At 37.6% G+C, this 19,784-nt stretch overlaps 2 protein-coding genes across 13 annotated transcripts; both read right to left on the bottom strand.

The window, feature by feature from the left end:
* Positions 1-6,143: 6,143 nt before the first annotated feature.
* LOC149389967 (uncharacterized) lies at positions 6,144-16,776 on the bottom strand. Of its 12 annotated transcripts, XM_089622065.1 has the most exons (13): positions 16,294-16,776; positions 16,073-16,218; positions 15,779-15,875; positions 15,312-15,382; positions 8,867-9,202; positions 8,528-8,734; positions 8,339-8,431; positions 8,123-8,230; positions 7,791-8,045; positions 7,269-7,658; positions 6,935-7,195; positions 6,777-6,854; positions 6,144-6,673 (listed from the first exon to the last, which is right to left on the bottom strand). In XM_089622065.1, the coding sequence occupies exons 2-11, from the start codon at positions 16,115-16,117 to the stop codon at positions 6,968-6,970; spliced, it is 1,830 nt and encodes a 609-aa protein (XP_089478191.1). In that variant the 5' UTR covers positions 16,118-16,218; positions 16,294-16,776; the 3' UTR covers positions 6,144-6,673; positions 6,777-6,854; positions 6,935-6,967. The 12 variants fall into 12 exon arrangements, with proteins under 12 accessions (XP_089478191.1, XP_089478186.1, XP_089478187.1 ...); XM_089622060.1 differs by having other exon boundaries at positions 7,269-8,045; XM_089622061.1 differs by having other exon boundaries at positions 6,144-6,668; positions 7,269-8,045.
* A 1,549-nt stretch (positions 16,777-18,325) lies between these two features.
* On the bottom strand, positions 18,326-19,467 carry LOC149389966 (uncharacterized). The gene is made up of 3 exons (XM_089622778.1): positions 19,242-19,467; positions 18,478-19,146; positions 18,326-18,429 (listed from the first exon to the last, which is right to left on the bottom strand). The coding sequence occupies exons 1-3, from the start codon at positions 19,465-19,467 to the stop codon at positions 18,326-18,328; spliced, it is 999 nt and encodes a 332-aa protein (XP_089478904.1).
* Positions 19,468-19,784: the final 317 nt, after the last annotated feature.

Raw genomic sequence — 19,784 nt, 5'->3', positions numbered from 1 at the left:
ATGTAATATAGTCTCATGAAGACTCTTGCTTGTAATTGCTTATACATTAATAAAAAGTTGAAACGTTCATTCAATCTACCTTGTCTGAAGCTTTATGATAAAACCTTAGTCTTTTACTCCATAAACAAACTTAACAAATTACAAAGAGACAAATGTAGATTTGCATGAATAAACTCTTCGTAGTTTGTTTAAAACGATATATTCGCAATCTTAGGGTCAAAGGACTATTGACCTCAGTACGATTGTTAGAAGAATCTATGATGTCTGGTTATGAGGCATTGAGAGTTGGAGACTCTATAGTTCTTCTAGGTATCTTCCGAAGGTACTGAATTGACCAGTGCACTTCTAGAGACAAGATAAGAACAAACCATTTAACCTCTTATGTCTCGAAGTCACTATGTATTAATTGCATCATGCTTACCTTAATCCTTAAATGAGACATGTCATTTCACACCTTAGTATTCTCATTTGAGAAATTCAGAGTTCGGACTCACTATGTGATTCCGAACAGGGCCTATTGGTGAAGTACTAAGTTGTGAGAATGTCATGAGTAACTTTGTGAAGTTCTCATAGATATAGAATTCATGTACAAGATTGCTGAAATGTAATGTATTTCACCTCATGCTTTGCTCCTTGGAGTGTGAATAAATGAACTGGCCAGTGTCCAAATTGAGTCCTGACTCTTTTGGATGAAACAATGTGACTTGTTAGCTCCTCGTCAATATATTGTTTCTAACTTATTCACAAGCGACAAAGGAGTTGAGGAAATAACAACTAGAAGGGTAAAATGGTAATTTAATAAATCCCGACTAGTTGATGACATTCATGAAGGGTAAACATAGATAATATTCAGTGGATCCGCTCATCATAATTAGGTTGAATTCTTGAGTAGAAAATAAATTCATTTGAACCGAGAGATTTTCAGTGTCAACTCTTTAGTGGAGTCAGTTGGCATTAAGCTAAACTTGGAAAAGGTTTGTGAACTTTTGAGTCCAAGTGTTTAGCTCAAGCTTTGTTCATTTGGGTCCATGAGGTCACTGTCACCAATCACATTGAGTAGGAATAGTTAAACTGGAAGCTAAGTCAAAACAAGAACGAAAATTGTCAAAAGGGTATTTTTGTCTTTTGAGACATAGGATGAAATGAATGTCAATAAATTTTTTGACAAGTTCATTTGATGACTTAATGTCACTCGGCCATGACTTGATCATTGGGCCTTGTGAATTAATTTCATTTCATAAAAATTTTATTGAAAATTCTTAATGGGCCTTTCTCATATTGTCATGAACAAATGAAGAAGCTTCTAGAAGCTCCTTCTAGATGTGAAATGGGCGCCCAAATACCCAAGAGAAAGAGAGATTATTTTGTGCATAAATGTATCAAGATACTTGCTAAAAGAAAAAGAGGAAACAAATTTCCTCTATGAGGAAACAAGGAGAATCGGCCAAGGCAACCAAGAAGGGAAACAAAAGAGGAAACTAATCCCTTGTGGATTGAATGAGGTGGGCGCCTATGTTGATAGGAATGGGTAATAAAAGATTGCTCATAAAGGCTTGGAAAATAAGAGGAAACTACTTCTTTCCAAGGCCAACCCCTCTCCTATAAATAGGACCCTCATTCCCTTCATTTTATTCATTCCACACAAGTTAGAGATTGAGAGACTCTCTCTCTAGACATTGTGGCCGAACTCCTCTCTCTCTCTCTAGTTTGTTTTCGATTTTGTTTTGGCACCTAGGTCCTCATTTGACCTAGAGTTTAGCTCTGCGACTTCAAGACTCGTTCTTAAGTCGTAGTGTTTAAAAGTACCCACTCACTAATTCCTTTTCTCTAGAGTGATTTAGTGATAGAAACTTTCGTGGTTGCTCGAGGTGCCGAGGAAAGAAAGAGGGACGTGCTGCGAGGGGAGACGAGCGTTGCAACTTTCTAAGAGCTTCTCAAAGATCAAGCTTCAAGAAAGGTTAATAAACTTCTTAGCTCATAATAGTTTTTAATTACGTCTACTTGCTCTTTGTCTAGGTTAGTAAAAAAACAGTTTTTACTTGAAAAGAAAATTTTTAAAATTATGCCGCTTACTGAAGTTTTAATTATTTTCTTAAACCCTAAATCGGTTCCAACAGGGCGGCCATGCATCGAGGGAAGGTCCAGGGCCGGCCATTGGCCGAGGGAAGGTCCAGGGCCAGCCATTGGCCGAGGGAAGGCCCAGGGCCGGCCATGCGCCGAGGGAAGGCCCAGGGCCGGCCATTGGCCAAGGCAAGGCCAAGGGAAGGCCCAGGGGCGGCCAATGGCGAGGGAAGGCTGGATGGGCTTTTGTTGGTCGGGAGTCGACCAGAGGTGCGCTGGCTGGCCGGGAGTCCGCCGGATGAGACTTGGTCGGCCGGGAGGTGTCATGACGATTTTTCCCTTGTTGGTCCGGACGTGCTAGTAATACCTCGCTTCCTCGTGGTTCTTCAAATCGTGACGTGTATTGACCCATTTGCCCAAGTCGGTCGTCGACGGGCCGACAACACCAGGCTCCCATCACCCCATTTGAAGCAGAACTCGCCTTCCTCTAAGCTTTTGGTTTTCATGAAACCAGTCATGGAACAACAAATGTGGTTAGTAGCAGCACTATCAGCTACTAAGCATGCTTCGGTAATTAGTACAATATTATGTTCCTTTGCTTTGAGATAGGCAGGACAATTCTTCTTATCGGCCTTTTGAGGTCACTTCTTAGATCCAGAGGCGGAGGCTTTGTGCTGAGTAGCATTGGCCTCTTTTTGATTCTTCTTTCTCGTAGTGAGACCTTCAGCAGTGTAAAGCTCCTTCATTAGCTCGGTAACAGTGTACTCTAGCTTGTTCATGGAGTAGTTCAGCTTGAAAGTATCGAAAGATTCGGGCCGAGTTACCAAGATCAGATCTATTTTGGTCTCCTCGTTAATCTTAGATCCTAGGATTTCCATCTTATTTAGGTAACTAAAGATCAGCATCATATGGTCCCTGACACGAGTCCCAGCCTTCATGCGACAGTTCATAAATTGTCTGACTGCTTGTTGTCTGGCCTGACGCCCTTGCCCTCCAAACATCTCATGGAGATTGTAGAGCATGTCGGCGGCAGTCTCGACGTCACGATGTTGTTGTTGCAACATATTGTTCATTGATTCTAAGATACAACATCTCGCAATCTCATCAGATCGAAGCCAGGCCACTAAGGCGTCTTTGTCCTCTTGAGTTGAATCATCATTCGTTAGAGGAGGACACGGGGTGGTGAGTACCCATTTGTGCTTGTTAACGGTAATGACGATGTCGAGGTTACGTTTCGAATCTACGTAGTTTTTGTTTTCGAGTTTGTTCGAGGAAAGGATGGTTGAGAGAGATGTTGCTTAATTAAGTTGAAAAAAGTTTATGATTTAGTCTTTGGTTTAGGGTTTAAGTTTATTTAAGACTTGATAAAATCCAAAGGTGTTATAAACTAAACAATAATTTACTCCCTCAAGAGAAGGCCGTAAAAAATCTCCATTTATAAGTAAATGACACCAAGGATCAAAATACCGTTACCGTTACCGTTCCGAGCCTTCGAATTTACTGGTAACCCCCCGTACCGTAAAGGAATACCGAGGGAAGCGAGAAAAAAAAAGGAAACCGGTACCGTTGAACTTACCGTTACCGTAGAGGAATACCGTCAAATACCGTATTTACCGAGGGGAATTCAGAAAAGAAATATACAAAAAAACATACAAAGTACGTAGGATAAAATTCATAAAATTAAAAATAGTGTAGAATGTTTCAACACAATACGAAATTACAAACATAACAAAAAGTAAGTTTAATAACCAAAATGATAAAGTTCAACACAATCCACCAAATACTATTGTTCAACAAATTCAACATAGGAGGGATACAAATGAATACTCAAAGCGACCGTATGCAGCGGGCATATAGTAATCATACCAAGTCATATAATGAGCATATGCACTAAAGTACCTGTTCAAGTGATATTCGTACTCATATTGAGATGAACCAACAGACATGGAGTGGAGGGGATAACCTGGAACTGATTGCACCGTTTCGGGAGCGTAACTTGATGCATAGGAGTCCTGGTAGTTGTAACTGGAAGATCGGTCATCATAAGATGACTCTGTGCCTTGAGGACCAATTGATACCGATCCGAAGTTGTAGGACAAGTCATCAACGTCATTGCTAGACGTAAATGACATGGCATCATTCATACCTCCGCCCTGACCTCCACGCCCGTATCCGGAATAAAAAAAGGCAGGGTGATGAAGACGATCAAAATCTTCTTGCGATGGTGCGTATCCAAGTTGAGCACCGCCGACATCACCAAATGAGGTGCCTCAAGCAGTAAAGGAACCCCCAGACCGATAGGAACCTCCATCACCTCCCCCTGATCCACCGTCACCTGCACCTACTACTACAAACATTACATTTTAAGACATCGAAATGGTGACTTAAAAAACATTCAAAGTCATACCAGAAAACGACCTCTAAGTGAGTGACTTAAAAAGTCTATATATTTTAAGACGTTTAAGAAACGTCTTCAATTCCCCTACAAAAATGACTTAAAATCTAAATAAAACGTCTTAAAAAAGTGTCCACGTAGGCAGACATATGCTGACGTGGATATGTCTTTGAAGACGTTTTATAGATGTCTCTAAAGAACTTAAAAAAATGACTCCAATTCCTCTAGAAAACGACTTCAAATGGGTCCACGTCAGCAGTAGATGGTGACGTGGAGAAGTGTTTGAAGACGTTTTTTAGATGTCTCTAAAGAACTAAAAAAAACGACTCCAATTCTTGTAGAAAACGACTTCAAATGGGTCCACGTCAGTAGTAGATGATGACATGGAGAAGTGTTTGAAGACGTTTTTTAGATGTCTCTAAAGAACTAAAAAAAACGACTCCAATTCCTCTAGAAAACGACTTCAAATGGATGCTTTAATTTTACTATTTTTGATAAATTTAAATAATTATAATCGTATATTTAATACCTGGTCAATATTAAAAAAATAACACCACCAAAAATAAAAAAAATTCATTTATAATATTCAAATTCACAATAGCAATCCAAAATGCACAATAACAATCCAAAATGCAACATATCATTCCAAAATGCAAACGTAGTGAAACCAAAAATAACAGCCACAATGTTATATTCAAAAGAAAACAGTGGAAAAAAATTATGTCTTCTTCCTTGCAGATTAATAAAAAACAACAGCCACAATGTTATATTCAAAAGAAAAGAGCGTAAAAAGAGCCTGCCTTGAGCCTTGCAGATGAACGTTTCCAGATATGCCAATCAACCTTCGCCCCCATAAAAAACTATACAACTTTGAACTTTCACTTTTGGAAAAGGCTAACTGCTTTCATTTTCCTTGCAGAACTTAAAGTTAGACTTTAAGTTGTAATCCTTCAATTACACATTCTGCCCAAATAGCTCGCACCTCGTTGATTTCAGCAACCGTATATAATAATTTCTTATCAAACTGCATTTTCAAAATAACCAAATAGGGTTCTAAAAATATTATATCAATAATACATACAAAGTAATATATATATATATATATATATGCGCTTACATGTGAATCGACAACGGTGTAAAAGTCATGTGCGGTTATAAGTTCGTGCATAAATCTTAGGACATAAAAGCCGCATTCGAAATTTGATGGTTGTCTTGGGCACTATAATGACAACAAAAATATGTAAAAAGTAATTATAATGCTGATACAATATGTTTACTTGAAAAAATTCCAAAGAGAAAATAACACAAGATTTATAAGAAAAAAAAATAGTTATACTTACATTGCAATGTGTTAAGTTGAAATACAAACTTTTTGGATGTACTTTGCAACGTCCTTTGAGCAATGCAAACTTCATCATGGCTCTGTCATATGATTATATAGCACGTGTGAGAAAAAAAAAGTATGCATCATCGCAAATAAGTGCAATAATAAATAAAGTAAAACACTTACTCGTCAAGCATATCATAAGTGTCTTTACTCATAGTTTGTCTAAGTGGGTCAAAGTAATAAGCCATCTTAGCTGAACCATCAATCACAACTAATGTCCAATGACCTCTATACAACAAAAAGTAAAATATGATGTCAAAAAGAATAAACCAAAATTATAAGATTACAAAGACTTACCCGGTGTTCAAAGGGATGCATAACAATTGCTTCTCTAGTAAAACTTCCATCTTTTTGGTAATATATGTCGACCTTTCACTAGATGTTCCAATACCTTTTGCAATCTGTGAAGGCTCTATGAAAGAGAAATGTTTCGTCTTCCCTTCTCGGTACAACACGTGATATAAATATCTATAGGTAAATAGTCAAAATAAATGTCACCTAGTAGAAAATTGAAGAAATTCACCACTTAATAATTACGCTTGTAATTCATACCTGAAATAAATTGTTACTGCAGATGATCCTATATCTTGCATGAAACAAAATTGTCTAATATCCTCCTTACAGATGGGCAGGTTAACAGTAACACCCATAATTGCGGCATCAAACTTGATAAAACTTACTTTACTGTCCTCCCAATCTTTGACACGGTCCCATAGTTGTGCCAATCTTGGCGGTATTTCAAAAGAGCTAGTATAATTTTGTGAACCACACGAAGGAGCTAAAACTCTTGTAGAACCGCAAGGTGATATGACTTTGGCAACTTGTCTAATCTGTTTCATTGAAAACATCCAAATATAACGAAGAGGCAAAATACATGATAACTCATAGATTTCATAAACAAAATAATAATCAGAATATTATTAGCGTACATACCTGCGTATCTTTCTTCACATCTTTCTGGTTCTTTTTCTTTCGCTCATCAATCAATGGTTTTTTACTCAATTTTTTAGTCTTCATTAACATTAAAAATAAATTTAAACATTAGTTACAAAACTGAACACTATAAAAAGACTTGTTTAGAAGACACTCACCGAGCTATCCTTGTTAAACACAAGTGCTATTGGCTAAGCAACATACGAATTCAGTGCGTGACCAACTTTAGTTATCTCATCCCCAACAGGAATTGGAATTGGTTCATCTTCACGCCCCTTTATAATAACCACTACTTGTACTTTGTAATTTTTCTCTCCAAGTCTTTTGTTGTGCACTGGCAAATTAGGATCAATGCCTACTACTTTCCCCAAGGCAACTATGTTCTCTATGGACTTAACCGCAAGCTTGCACGTCTTTCCCTGTGATGGATAAATTAAATTTAATAACACAAAACAAATTTCAGCAAAACACAATACAATAGTACATGATTACCAAAATTTGAGGCGCTGATTGTTGATCTACTTGATTCATTGCTGTGCTTTGTCGTGAAAGTATCTCATGTTGATCACCTTCTAAGATGTTAAGAAAATTTTTGAAAAAAGAAGGCCGTGTTGTAGCTTGTTGCGGGCAGTGAAGTTGTTCGATGCATTCGTCTTGAAGAGGGGACCTTTGTTGTGGTGGAGCTGAAGTAGACAAGTTTTCAGGCTCTACGGGGGAGGGAGATACATGTTCATACTGTTGTGGACTTGGAGAGAATCGTGGCTGCTGTGGAGTTGGAGAAGGTGGAGAAATGTGTTGTTCGGTAAATGGAGTGAAGTTATGATGATGTTGTGGTGGAGCCGAAGAGAAGTGGTTTTGTTGTGGGGCTTGAGAATAGTGTGGCTGTGGACCAAACGATGGATTGTACGGGAATTGTTGTGGAGGAAATTGATACATACTATGTGGGTATTGAGGAAAATATGGTGGATATTGTTGTGTCTTACTCAAACGTATTTGCTCTTGAAGCTCATTTACCTTTTCCATCAACATTTCAACTTGTTTATCTCTTTCCTCAGAGACTTTTTGTTGTTGGATACTCCATTGTTGATTTTGTAAATGGATATCACTCTTAGATGGTTGAGGGACATCAAAGAACCGCCTAGGAGTTACATATGCCCCAACTCCAACAACCCGTCCCGATCGCTCTGTCTTGTCCAGTGCTACTGCCAATTTATCAATTCTGCCATTACACGCAAACTGCGCTTGTTCTTCCATACACTTCAAATCCACCTACAACATTAACAATGAAAAAAATAGAAGTCATGCTTGATTATGACATACAATGTAATAGAAAAGACAATACTTACTATTTTGTCAACAATTTCTTTGGTTTTTTCTTTCAATTTTCCATTTTTACTTTTATGAGTCTCAATCCAAATATCAGCTCTATCAGGATAGCTTCCACGTTCATTTTTCTACAATAATAAGAAAAGTTGTCAATTAATTTTAAAAATAAATGAAAAACAAAACCAAATCAACAAAATGATGTTAAAAGTCATGTATGTGGGTATGAATTGGCATACAATATTTTCTCTTATCGTAGAAATTGGTGTTTTTGAACTCGTATGATATATAGTTTGATTGGACTTAATCTCTCGGTACTTTTTGCTTCGTTCCTGCATGTAAATGAAAATGCAGAACCAAAAGAATTAAGACTCTACAAACGAGGAAATCGGATAGTCGAACAATCATGCGTTTCATAGTAAACAAACCTGCCATGCCGGTGACAATCGAACTGCTAAAAATTCTTTCCACTCTCCTTCCGACAAATTGTAACGTCTAGGCGGATGAGCAAGTTTGCTAGGATTATCCTTATTTTTCCGGATATAAACTCCAAGTCTCCATTTTTCTTGTCTCCATTTTTTGGAAATTGAAGCTAAAATTTGACCTTTACTCTTTGTACTAACTTTGTACGTTTTCTGCAATAGACATTATTATGAAGAGTAACTCACAGTGTGTAATACTCATCATGTTGAAAACATCGAAGGTTATGACTTAAATTATAACTCAACCAATCAAACCTAATTTATAATAGATTAAAAAGAACTTACATTGACAACATGCCAGATTTTTTCTTTCACCGCGGGGTCCACTTTTTTCCAACTTGGTGTTGATACTCGAACATCAGCGCGTGTCAAAACTCCTACGTAGCTTTGTAACTTGGTATTTGCTGCCCCGTACGGTTGACCGTACTCATTATACAAAATTTCTGGAATTCTTCCGGCATTTCGATCTTTAATGACCGATTTCATTTGTGTAAGCCCTCGAATATTTTTTTTTTCGCTTCTCGCCCACTCCAGATTCATGTGGCTCTTCGGGTGCTCCTGTTTCGAGACCTTCATTCTCACTATCGTCACTTTGTTGCTGAAGCTCGTCATCGTCCATGTCTGCAACGTATTAAAAAATATTGTTAAAGTGGCATGGTAAGGTTATTTTTTATGGAATTAAACCAGAATATAAAAACAAAAGACCAACATCATCAAAACAATAATATATGTTTAAGGGTCTGACAAGGTTTTCCAACTTTCCAAGCTCTTTTGGTATTTTCCAACTTATCTGATTCTTATAAAGCTCCCTGTATACAGTCATATGATTAAGAATGAGATAAGCAAATTGGTCCCATTTAAGACATCACATTAATTAGGAAAAATCACATTTAAGACATCAGATCATTAAGCTACATGGTTGAGAATATCTTACAAAGCGTGGTTAGGTCTCCAAGCAAGATTAGAAAGATGATTTAAGATCAAATCAATTCGAAAACTGAATATTCTATCTGGGTCGTGTAAAAAAACACAGATATACTCTTAAAGATAAAAGAATATGGTAATCAACATTAAATTCAAATTACTACAGGGAAAAAAAAAACCTTAGTTAAACTCAAAACAATAGACCAAGAAATAAAAAAATCAAAGAAAAGGTTTTTCTAGCAAAACCTATTTACTCATAGCCTATTTATTCTTATGAGATCACCAAAAGAGAATTAACCAAATAGAAACTTTAAAAGAAAAGAAAAGGAAATAAAAACTAACATAGCTCGAGCAGATTTAACAAAGATAGCATATCAATTATCGATCCATATTCCTTCTCCATCTTCTCGAATGTAATCATTAGCTTCTTCTGAGCTATTAGCGTTAAACCTAGATGCCAAGCCTTTCAACGGTGTCAACTGTTCGACTAAAATTTGAGTCTCATCTTCAACTTCGGTATCTTTGATGTAGTCTTTAGATTGGGTTGCAAAGACACGAGCCCATGCATCACACTTTTGGCGTTTTGCATAAAACACTTGCTTTGCTTGTGATGCCATAATAAACGGTTCTTGTTTATGACCAAGACGTGTCAAATTAACAAATGTAAAACCATTTTTGTCCACTTTTACTCCATTGTTGCTCTCAACCCAAGAACATAGAAAGACCGTTGTTCGAAATGTGACATAATCTATTTCCCATATTTCCTTAATGATCCCATAGTAAATCATATCCGAATAAATAGGATTCTTATCTTTAGCACTAGAGAATTGCATAGTCTTAGCAACCAAGCTGACCCCACTATTTTGTGTGATTCTGACACTGTCTCTTTCTTCGGTACAAAACTGAAGACCGTCGATGAAATATGCAGAATGTTTGATCACAAGTGGGCATGGCCCTCTTGATATCGAAACTAATATGTCAGACATAGAAGAATGGCTACTAACTTCACATATAATCTGAAAAAAAAAAAAAAAAAAAAAATTGTAGTATATATGGATAAGAATCTAATGGTGTTCAATAAGAATGAAACCTTTTCGCGAAACCAATCACTAAATGCATCATGATGCTCCTTTTGAATCTGTTTTTGTCGCTTATTCTTATTATTGGACATCAACCAATGCAAGTGTTCACTGTAGAAAACATATAGTAATTAGGAGTGAATATTGAAATCAGAACTAACTCAACGAAGAATTGTTGTCTACTTACTTGATAAATGGTTCAACTTCGTTTGTGTTATCTAGAACACAACGATGAGCTTGGTGTAGTAGCTTTTCATCAACAGAAGTAACATTACCATTGCTCATGCCCTTACTTAAGTTTGAAGCTTGATCTGGATCTTGACGTAGCCCAACTGATTCAAGATCATGCAAGTATTCCGAACAAAACTCAATAGCTTCTTCAGCAACGTAGCCTTCGACGATAGATCCTTCTGGACGATAGCGGTTCCGAACATAATCCTTCAAAACTTTCATGTACCTTTCAGGCGAGTACATCCATCTTAAGGAAATGGGTCCACACAATTTGACTTCTCTTACTAAGTGGACTATGAGATGAACCATGATGTCAAAAAATGATGGAGGAAAATATTGCTCGAGTATGCAAATTGTGAGCACAACATCACTTTGAAGTGCATCTAGCGTGGTTGGGTCCACGACTTTTGAACAAATAATATTAAAGAACATACACAATCGAGTGATTGAATCTCTAACATTCTTTGGCAAAAGTGATTGTATAGCCACAGGAAGAAAGTGTTGCATCAACATATGACTGTCATGAGACTTTAGACCAAAAAGCTTCAACTCCTCCATGGACACATAATTGCGGAGATTGGCACAGAATCCATCTGGAACCTTTATGTCCACTAAAGTTTGACAAAATTGGCGCTTCTCATCTTTTGTCAAACTATAACATGTCGCCGGTAGATATGTACGTTTACCATTGACTTCTGGGGCTAACTTGCTTCTTATTCCCATGTCAACTAGATCCAATCGGGATTTCACCCCATCTTTGGTTTTACCAGGAAGATTTAGAATAGTTCCAACAATGCTATCACACACATTCTTCTCGATATGCATAACATCAAGGTTGTGACGAACAAGCAAGTGTTTCCAGTAATCCAATTGAAAAAAAATGGATTTCTTCTTCCAACTACCACTTTCGAAAGTCTCCGTTGAACCGCTTTTCCTTTTTCTTCTACCCTTTCCAAAAGGTCTGAATTCCATGCCAGCCAGCTTTCTTTCGGTTGCAATTCCAGAAACAGGTTCTTCTGGAGTAACCTCAAACTCTTGACGACCATTGAATGCCCTTTTCCATCTTCTGTAGATATGGTTGTGTGGTAAGAATCTCCTATGACCCAAGTAAACGACTTTTTTACTATGGTTTAGATATTCGGCGCATGTCTTCTCCTCACAAATTGGACAAGCTTGGTATCCTTTAACTGAATATCCAGATAGATTTCCGTATGCTGGAAAATCATTAATTGTCCAAAGTAATGCGCAACGAAGTGTAAACATTTCTTCTCTATACGCATCAAAGGCTTTTACACCCTTATTCCAAAGAAGCTTTAGATCATCAATTAGAGGAGCCAAATAGACATCAATGTCATTGCCTGGTTGCTTGGGCCCTGATATGAGCAATGAAAGATACATAAACTTTCTTTTCATGCATAACCATGGTGGAAGGTTATATATCATGAGTATAATCGGCCAACAACTATACCTACTTCTTTGAGAGCTGTGAGGATTAATTCCATCGGCAGAAAGCCCTAATCGAAGATTTCTCACCTCTTTACCGAACTCGGGCCATAAAGAATCCACTTTCTTCCATGCTGGCGAGTCTGCTGGATGTCGCATCTTTCCATCTTCAATTCTATCATCTGAATGCCAAGTTAACTTCTTTGTGTGCTCGGGGATACAAAACAATCGAATAAGTCGGGGGATAATAGGAAGATACCACAAAACCTTGGCAGGTATGCCTTCCATCACTTCATCGCTATTCTTTTTCCGTTTCCATCTGGACATGTTGCAGACTGGACATTCCAACTCCGCTTCAAAGTCCTTGCGGTATAGAATGCAATCGTTTGGGCATGCATGTATTTTCTCATATCCTAGACCAAGTACCTTCAAAGTCTTTTTTGCATCATGCAACGAAGAAGGTACTTCGTTACCTTCAGGCAACAACTTGTTAAGAAACCCAAGTAGTTCTCCAAAACATGTGTCACTCATCCCATGTTTTGTTTTCAGATTGTAGAAGCGAACCAAGGTCGATAACTTGGTAAACTTCTCACAACCGGGATATATCGGTTTATTTGCATCTCCCATTAATGACTCGAACACTTGAGGATCATGATCTAAAAAATCATCTTCGACATCTTCAAGCATTTGAGAGACATAAGTCCCATCAAAGTCGCTTGAATCGTCCTCATCTCCGGACACAGCTAGACCTTGATCTTCAACAATCTCATCTAAGTATGGCCTTTTAGCTATGGGACAGCTCTCACCGTGATAAATCCAAACGTCATAACTTTGATCGATTCCATTACATATTAGATGTTCTCTTATTTGTCTAACGTCCATACTCTTTGTATTCCCACAACTTAGACATGGACACTTAATGAAATTCGAATCGCTGCTACAAGATAGACAATGCTTCAAAAATATTTCTACTCCATTTTGATATTCAAGAGTCGTCCTATCGACGGACATCCACGACTTATCCATTCTTCAAAATAAAAATTATTTGTTAGTAAACTTTCTACTATTCCGATTTATAAGGCATAATATAAACAGATACATACAAGTCATTAAATTTATCATTATAGCAGGAAAAAATAAGCATTGATTTTCTAATGAATCAATAATGACTTAGACACAAATATCGGAAAAAAAAACTAATAACAAAACATGATTACTTTAAGTTTCATCTAGCAAAACTAATTGCCATTTATTATTCCTCTATATTCCTAGTCATGGTTTGTACTAGTATTTTGACATAACTGAATAATATTTGTTAAAAAAAACACCGGGACTTTTATTGAAAAACTCGGCAAAGTCGGAGAGCATTACAAACACCAAAAACCCCAAACAGAAACGCAGACCAACAATATTCCCTGACTCATAACCCAGCCAACAACAAAAATAGTCAGACTTGAATAATAATAATAATAATAATAATAATAATAATAATAATAATAATAATAATAATAATAATAATAGGCTATGTTTCTCTTTGGAAAAAAACACTGTGTTTGCTCGTACTCGATGAACTATGGGAAGGACTGAAAAAAATCGTGAAGAACGGGGGCACAAAGTGAAGGCACAAAACGTGGAAAACTATTTCAAAAAAAAAAATTAGGTTTCCCTTTTTTTGTTAGTAAACTTTCTACTATTCCGATTTATAAGACATATAAAGCTTTATATATTTATTTTCAAATATTCTTCTGTATAAAACAAGCTATTTCGTACTCTCGTCTTCAAAAGACCTTTTTATTTTCTTCCAGCAGATCAAATTTAGACGAAATGGACGTTTCAAAGCCCTAATAATGCACCATATTATTGTTACTTGAAGTTCACCACGGAACAAAAATTCATGTTTTCAAAAATTCTCAAATTGATTTGAAATGATATTGTTGGCTGATTGAAAACAGATGAGGAAACTTAGTGTTACTTAAAGTTTGATCCACTCGAATAATAAGTAATCATTGCATAGAGCTTCATTTACCTGGATTTACATGTCTTCATCAATCTCATATTTATATCTTTCAATATGTACTTTTTTTTTCCTTTTTTTTTTCAAAGGATGTCATTACATTTTTTAGGCAAAGGATGTTATTACAAACTTAACCACCAAACATTATAATATAAGATCTCTGAATCATTATATTGCATTAGGGGCAATACCAAACACTCTCATATAAACAGATACATACAAGTCATGAAATTTATAATTATAGCAGGAAAAAATAAGCATTGACATTCTAATGAATCAATAATGACTTGACACAAATATCGGAAAAAAAACTAATAACAAAACAAGATTAGTTTAAGTTTCATCTAGCAAAACTAATTGTCATTTATGATTCCTCTATATTCCTAGTCATAACTGAATAATTTTTTTTAAAAAAAAACACCGGGACTTTTATTGAAAAACTCGGCAAAGTCGGAGAGCATTACAAACGACAAAAACCCCAAACATAAACAGAAACGGAGACCAACAATATTCTGTCTCATAACCCAACCAACAACAAAAAATAGACAGAATTGAATAATAATAATAATAATAATAGGCTATGTTTCTCTTTGAAAAAAACTGGATTGAATAGACACGTATTTATGGAATAGAGTATTATACATGACGACCATCAAATTTTTTTATTAGCATAATGAAATCTAGTTAACAGAAAGAGTGGTTTGTCAAGTATTATTCCCCTGTTTCAAACAAGTAATGATCTCAGTCACAATCATTTGAACATCTAGCTATGAATCGATACATATATACATACACACATTATGATACTATTATTCTTTTGAAATTTGTATGTATATATACACGCGTTATACATGCTTGTTTAATGGCTATTTTTATTTTCTTGAAGGGTCATGGCTCATGTTAGCATATGTAATTTACCATATTAAGATATTTGATGGTTAGCATGACTGATTAATCACATATGGGCCAAACACAGAGTATAAAAAATAACCAACCAGAAATGAAGATCATATATAGTCATGTACAGAGATATACTAACCGTTAGAATCAGCAAATGTCGGCCAAAGAGAAACAATGTGTTTGCTCGTACTCGTTGAACTATGGGAAGGACTGAAAAAAATCGTGAAGAACGGGGGCACTAAGTGAAGGCACAGAACGTGGAAAACTGTTTCAAAAAAAAAATAGGTGACCTATATGTCTATGTCTATGTCTCTGTACACAAAAATCCTTCGTACTCAACCGTATATGTCTATGTCTCTGTACACATAGACTAAGAAGGAAGAATCACACAAAAAAAAATAGACATATACGGTCATAGATTTTTGTGTAAAACTAAGAAGGAAGAATAGACATATACGGTCATACAAAAAAAAAGAGATATACGGTCAACCGTACACATAGACTAAGAAGGAAGAATCACACAAAAAAAAAATAGGTGACCGTATATGTCTATGTCTATGACCAGAAACGAAGACCATATATAGTCATGTACAGAGATATACTAACCTTTAGAATCAGCAAATGTCAGCCAAAGAGAAACACTGTGTTTGCTCGTCGATGAACAATGGGAAGGACTGAAAAAATCGTGAAGGACGGGCACAAACTGAATGCACAAAACGTGGAAAACTGTTTCAGAATAAAGAAAAAAATTAGGTTTCCCTTTTTTTATACTCTATTTTCTGCAACGCTAATAAAAAAAATTGAATATATGAGTTTAGAAGGAAAGTAATTAAGTTAATAAAAAAAAGTCCTCAAAATAAATCTTCAGAGGAAAAAAAAAAAGGAAACTGATATGCTTACGTGGGTATTTAGAAGTTTTTCTTTGCTATTTTTTCTCTCAGACATTTTGTCGAGCACCTAGAGGATTCCACTGCCTTTGGGTTTCGAAGCACACTTTCCATTCAGCCCTGAATTTCCCACCTCCGGTTTTGCAATTTGATGTTCGTCTGCCAAAATAACAAATCAATCTTCCTTCTTAGTCTATGTCTCTGTACACAAAAATCCTTCGTACTCAACCGTACCTTACAAATCAATCTTGCCGACCGCTCAATCCTAGTGTGACGGAGGCAATTAGAACCGTGTCGTGCCGCCGCAGCCAAGGCCTTTTTAAACTCTCCGCTGGTATAGAAGATGAACTGGTTCGCCCAAATCCGGACCAGAAATTGCCTCGCCGGAATCACCATCGGATGGTGGAAGTGGAACCACAACGCTCACCACATCGCCTGCAACAACCTCTTTGGACAGTCCTTCGCTATGCTCTCCTCTTTGAGAAAAGTCCCCGATCGGGGATAGATATCCTCGGCCTCGTCGTGTTGTGGATCTGGTACCCGATCTTCGTGTCGGCGTTGCCGAACTAGAGTAAGAGATTGACGTTCGTGGTGGTGAGCTTCGCGGTGACGGGGATTATTAGAGTGAGAGATTGACGTTCGTGGTGGCATCTCTTCTCTTCCTGTTGAATCTATGGATGATTTTTTTTTCTCACAGCAGGATAAATTATAAGATAGAATGACAAGCAATACGACAATGGATTTGAGTATATAATATGTACATAGTTGGAAGTTCAGATATATCATTAATGTGGAATTTTTTCATTGCCACATGGAATTTATTTGTGTACGTGGAAATAACAAATCATAGTGGAATTTTTTCATTCCCACATGGAATTTATTTGTGTACGTGGAAATAACAAATCGATTTATGGTAATTAGAAAATACAATATTTGAAGACATTTGTAAAACTATTTCCATATTTATTACAAGACGTTTATTAAATGACTTAAATGATATGATTTAATTTATTAAGTCGTCTAATAAATAACTTCAAATACATTATTAAGTCATTATTTAAACGTCTTAAAAATATGGATGTATTTCAAGTCATTTTTTAATTGACTCAAAATATTTTTTATACACCCTTTAAAGACGTTATTTTAATGACTTAAAATGTTTGTTTGAGACGTTTTTTAAATGACTTGTAAAGCCAAACGAAAATTTAGACTATTAAAGTCGTGCATTTTAGAGAACGTCTTAAATCTCATGTCTTCTAATGTGCTTTATGTAGTAGTCCACCTGCTTCGCTTGATCTATGGCTTGAACCTCCGCCATCTGAATCCGAACTATCTCCGGATCCGCGTTGAGGTTGGACGTCCTCGTTCACCACTCGCTCCGGATCAACTCCATGCTCTCGAGCCGCTTCAGCTACTGCTGGATCCGGGTTCTGATTGATATCCAAAGGATCCAGAGGGTTGAGGTTGTTGTCGTGAATCCGAACGTTCGAAAGCTCGTCTCCCTCATTGTCATTCCCCGAACGTTCGAAAGCTCGTTCGATGATATCCAAAGGATCCAGAGGGTTGAGGTTGTTGTCGTGAATCCGAGTTCCGTCACGGAGCTGCAACTTCATGTTGTACGAGCAGAAAACAAGCTTCTCGAGTCTGCTGTACGCTAGACGGTTCCTTTGTTTTGTGTGGACGAGGGCAAATGTACTCCAATTCCTCTCACAAGCGGAGGCGGATGAAGTTTGTGACAAAATTCGAATGGTAAACGTCTGTAAAGTCGGGGTCCAATTTCCGTAAAGCTCCCACCACTTACCTTCAATAATGTGATATAATTCATATCATGTCATTTCTTACCATTCCATGACATAGTTAATGCATACAATTCATCTCACAAGCTTACTTGCACAAAGGGTGCCTCGTGCCGAAACAGCACTTCGTTGTGAGAAGTCCCCTCAAGCGTCTCGAAATGCGATTAACTGTAACTAGAAAATCAAATAAGACTCATATATTCATAATGTGATATAGCTTGTAACAATTTATAGTTTTATACCTCTCTCCCAAGAGTTGACCCATCAAGATCCGGATGCAAGAAGTCGAACACCCTTGTGACAGCGACCATGTGGGTATTGTCCATGTGGATATCCGGGTTAAACAGCAACTTTGGATTTACGAAAACAGCTGCAATGTGTAGTGGATGTTCCATTTGAGTACTCCATCTGTGGTTCACGATGTCGACAACCCATTTCTTCCCACTCATCGCTTCCAACTTCTATTTCATCTAGTGGAAGACGTAGTATAGTAATCCCATCGTGGGATGCACCTCAGTGTCCACTAATCGAAGAGTGGTGTACATCGGCTCGAATATGGCACACACTCCGTCCACTGAATGCCAGAATATGGGATTTAAACATGTCTCAGATATCGATGTACCTGTAGGAGTTGCACTCAATGTGGAATCATCCCACCATTGACTACTGAACGTCGTCCTCAACGCAGCTCTCTTCTCTCGGAGACTTCTGAGAGCTAGATAGTTCGTGGCAAATCTTGTTGCGCCGGGACGGATGATTTCACCTGGGGATGTCTCCCGTAACTTGGACAACATAGTGCCGTGGTTGTAGATGAACTTAGTCGCATCCCTCGCAGTTTTGATAGTTTGCTTAACACTATCTCTCTTCCCAATATCTTCCAACATCAGATCTAGACAATGTGCGGCGCAAGGTGTCCAGTACACATGGTACTTGCGTTGTAATTTCAACCCGGCACTCCTGTAGTTCGAACCGTTGTCGGTCACAACTTGGACGACATTCTGTTTTCCGATTTCTTTGAGCGCTGACCTCGGTATTCCGTAGATGTACTTCCCTGTTTTCGTATGCTTTGATGCATCAACGGACTTTAAGAACACCATTGCACCAGCACAATAAACCATAATGTTTATGAGGCTCAGTCTGGTCGGCCCCGTCCAACCATCAGTGAGTATGGTGCAGCCGTATTTTACCCACCGCTTCTTTTGTTCGTCAAGGTAGTTCTCCGAGTCTGCAACCTCCATATCGAGGTATTTGATATGAATTTCATACGGAGTTGGTATAGGAACGCCTGGACCTGCAATATGCCAATATACATCATGTTAACGTTTCAAGAACACATGCGTTTCGACAATATGAAAATAAAATTACTTATCACGAATTGAGGATTACCTAGGTCTTGAGCGGACGCTATCATGTTTTTGAACTCATGCGAGGCGGCCTTACTCGCCGGCACATGTTGGTGAACAAAGAATTTTGTTATGTGTCTTCTGAGCCACGTTCTCTTCTTCGGATCCACGATCTCATCAATTTTTGTTTGCTTCGCAGTCGCTGACTTATATAATGACGAAGCAGCTGGTGGAGATTTAGCCGTAGAACCACTGCCGGGCCCCGACATCATCCGAGCCTCCCATTCCGTCTACGCCGCCTCTTGTCTTGTCCTCTTCATAACTTCTCGTAATTGCGCTTCGTATGCTTCTTCGTTTGATTCTTCCCCGCCAACATTTTTAGTCAATGTCGTGCGAAGCGTAGATTCCAACGACTTTTTGTTCTTCTTTTTTACGACATTGCCTTGAAGTAAAGCTTGCATCTCTTCTCTCACTTCAGGAAGGACTTTCTCACATAATTTGACACTCCTCGTTGGGTATAAATGGGCTAGGTGGTTTTTCACTCTCGTGATGCCGCCACCTCCCATAATGTGCTCGCAAAATATGC

The sequence above is a fragment of the Urtica dioica genome, chromosome 8, assembly GCF_054948205.1.
Source record: "Urtica dioica subsp. dioica isolate 48M chromosome 8, U.dioica_male_clone48M_v1_H2, whole genome shotgun sequence".
Taxonomy (NCBI): Eukaryota; Viridiplantae; Streptophyta; class Magnoliopsida; order Rosales; family Urticaceae; genus Urtica; species Urtica dioica.
The sequence above is the reverse complement of the archived record's forward strand: the minus strand, read 5'-3'. Positions and strand labels throughout refer to the sequence as shown.

What these genes read in the sequence shown, in the direction of transcription:
- LOC149389967 (XM_089622059.1), bottom strand. Translation starts at nt 13,284, where the DNA reads ATGGATAAGTCGTGGATGTCCGTCGATAGGACGACTCTTGAATATCAA. An exon ending in GAAGTTGAACCATTTATCAA is followed by an intron (nt 10,696 to 10,771) that starts GTAAGTAGACAA and finishes TGTTTTCTACAG; the next exon opens with TGAACACTTGCATTGGTTGA. An exon ending in GTGATTGGTTTCGCGAAAAG is followed by an intron (nt 10,522 to 10,595) that starts GTTTCATTCTTA and finishes TTTTTTTTTCAG; the next exon opens with ATTATATGTGAAGTTAGTAG.
- LOC149389966 (XM_089622778.1), bottom strand. Translation starts at nt 19,467, where the DNA reads ATGTCGGGGCCCGGCAGTGGTTCTACGGCTAAATCTCCACCAGCTGCT. An exon ending in AGCGTCCGCTCAAGACCTAG is followed by an intron (nt 19,147 to 19,241) that starts GTAATCCTCAAT and finishes GGCATATTGCAG; the next exon opens with GTCCAGGCGTTCCTATACCA. An exon ending in ATTGAGTGCAACTCCTACAG is followed by an intron (nt 18,430 to 18,477) that starts GTACATCGATAT and finishes TCTGGCATTCAG; the next exon opens with TGGACGGAGTGTGTGCCATA.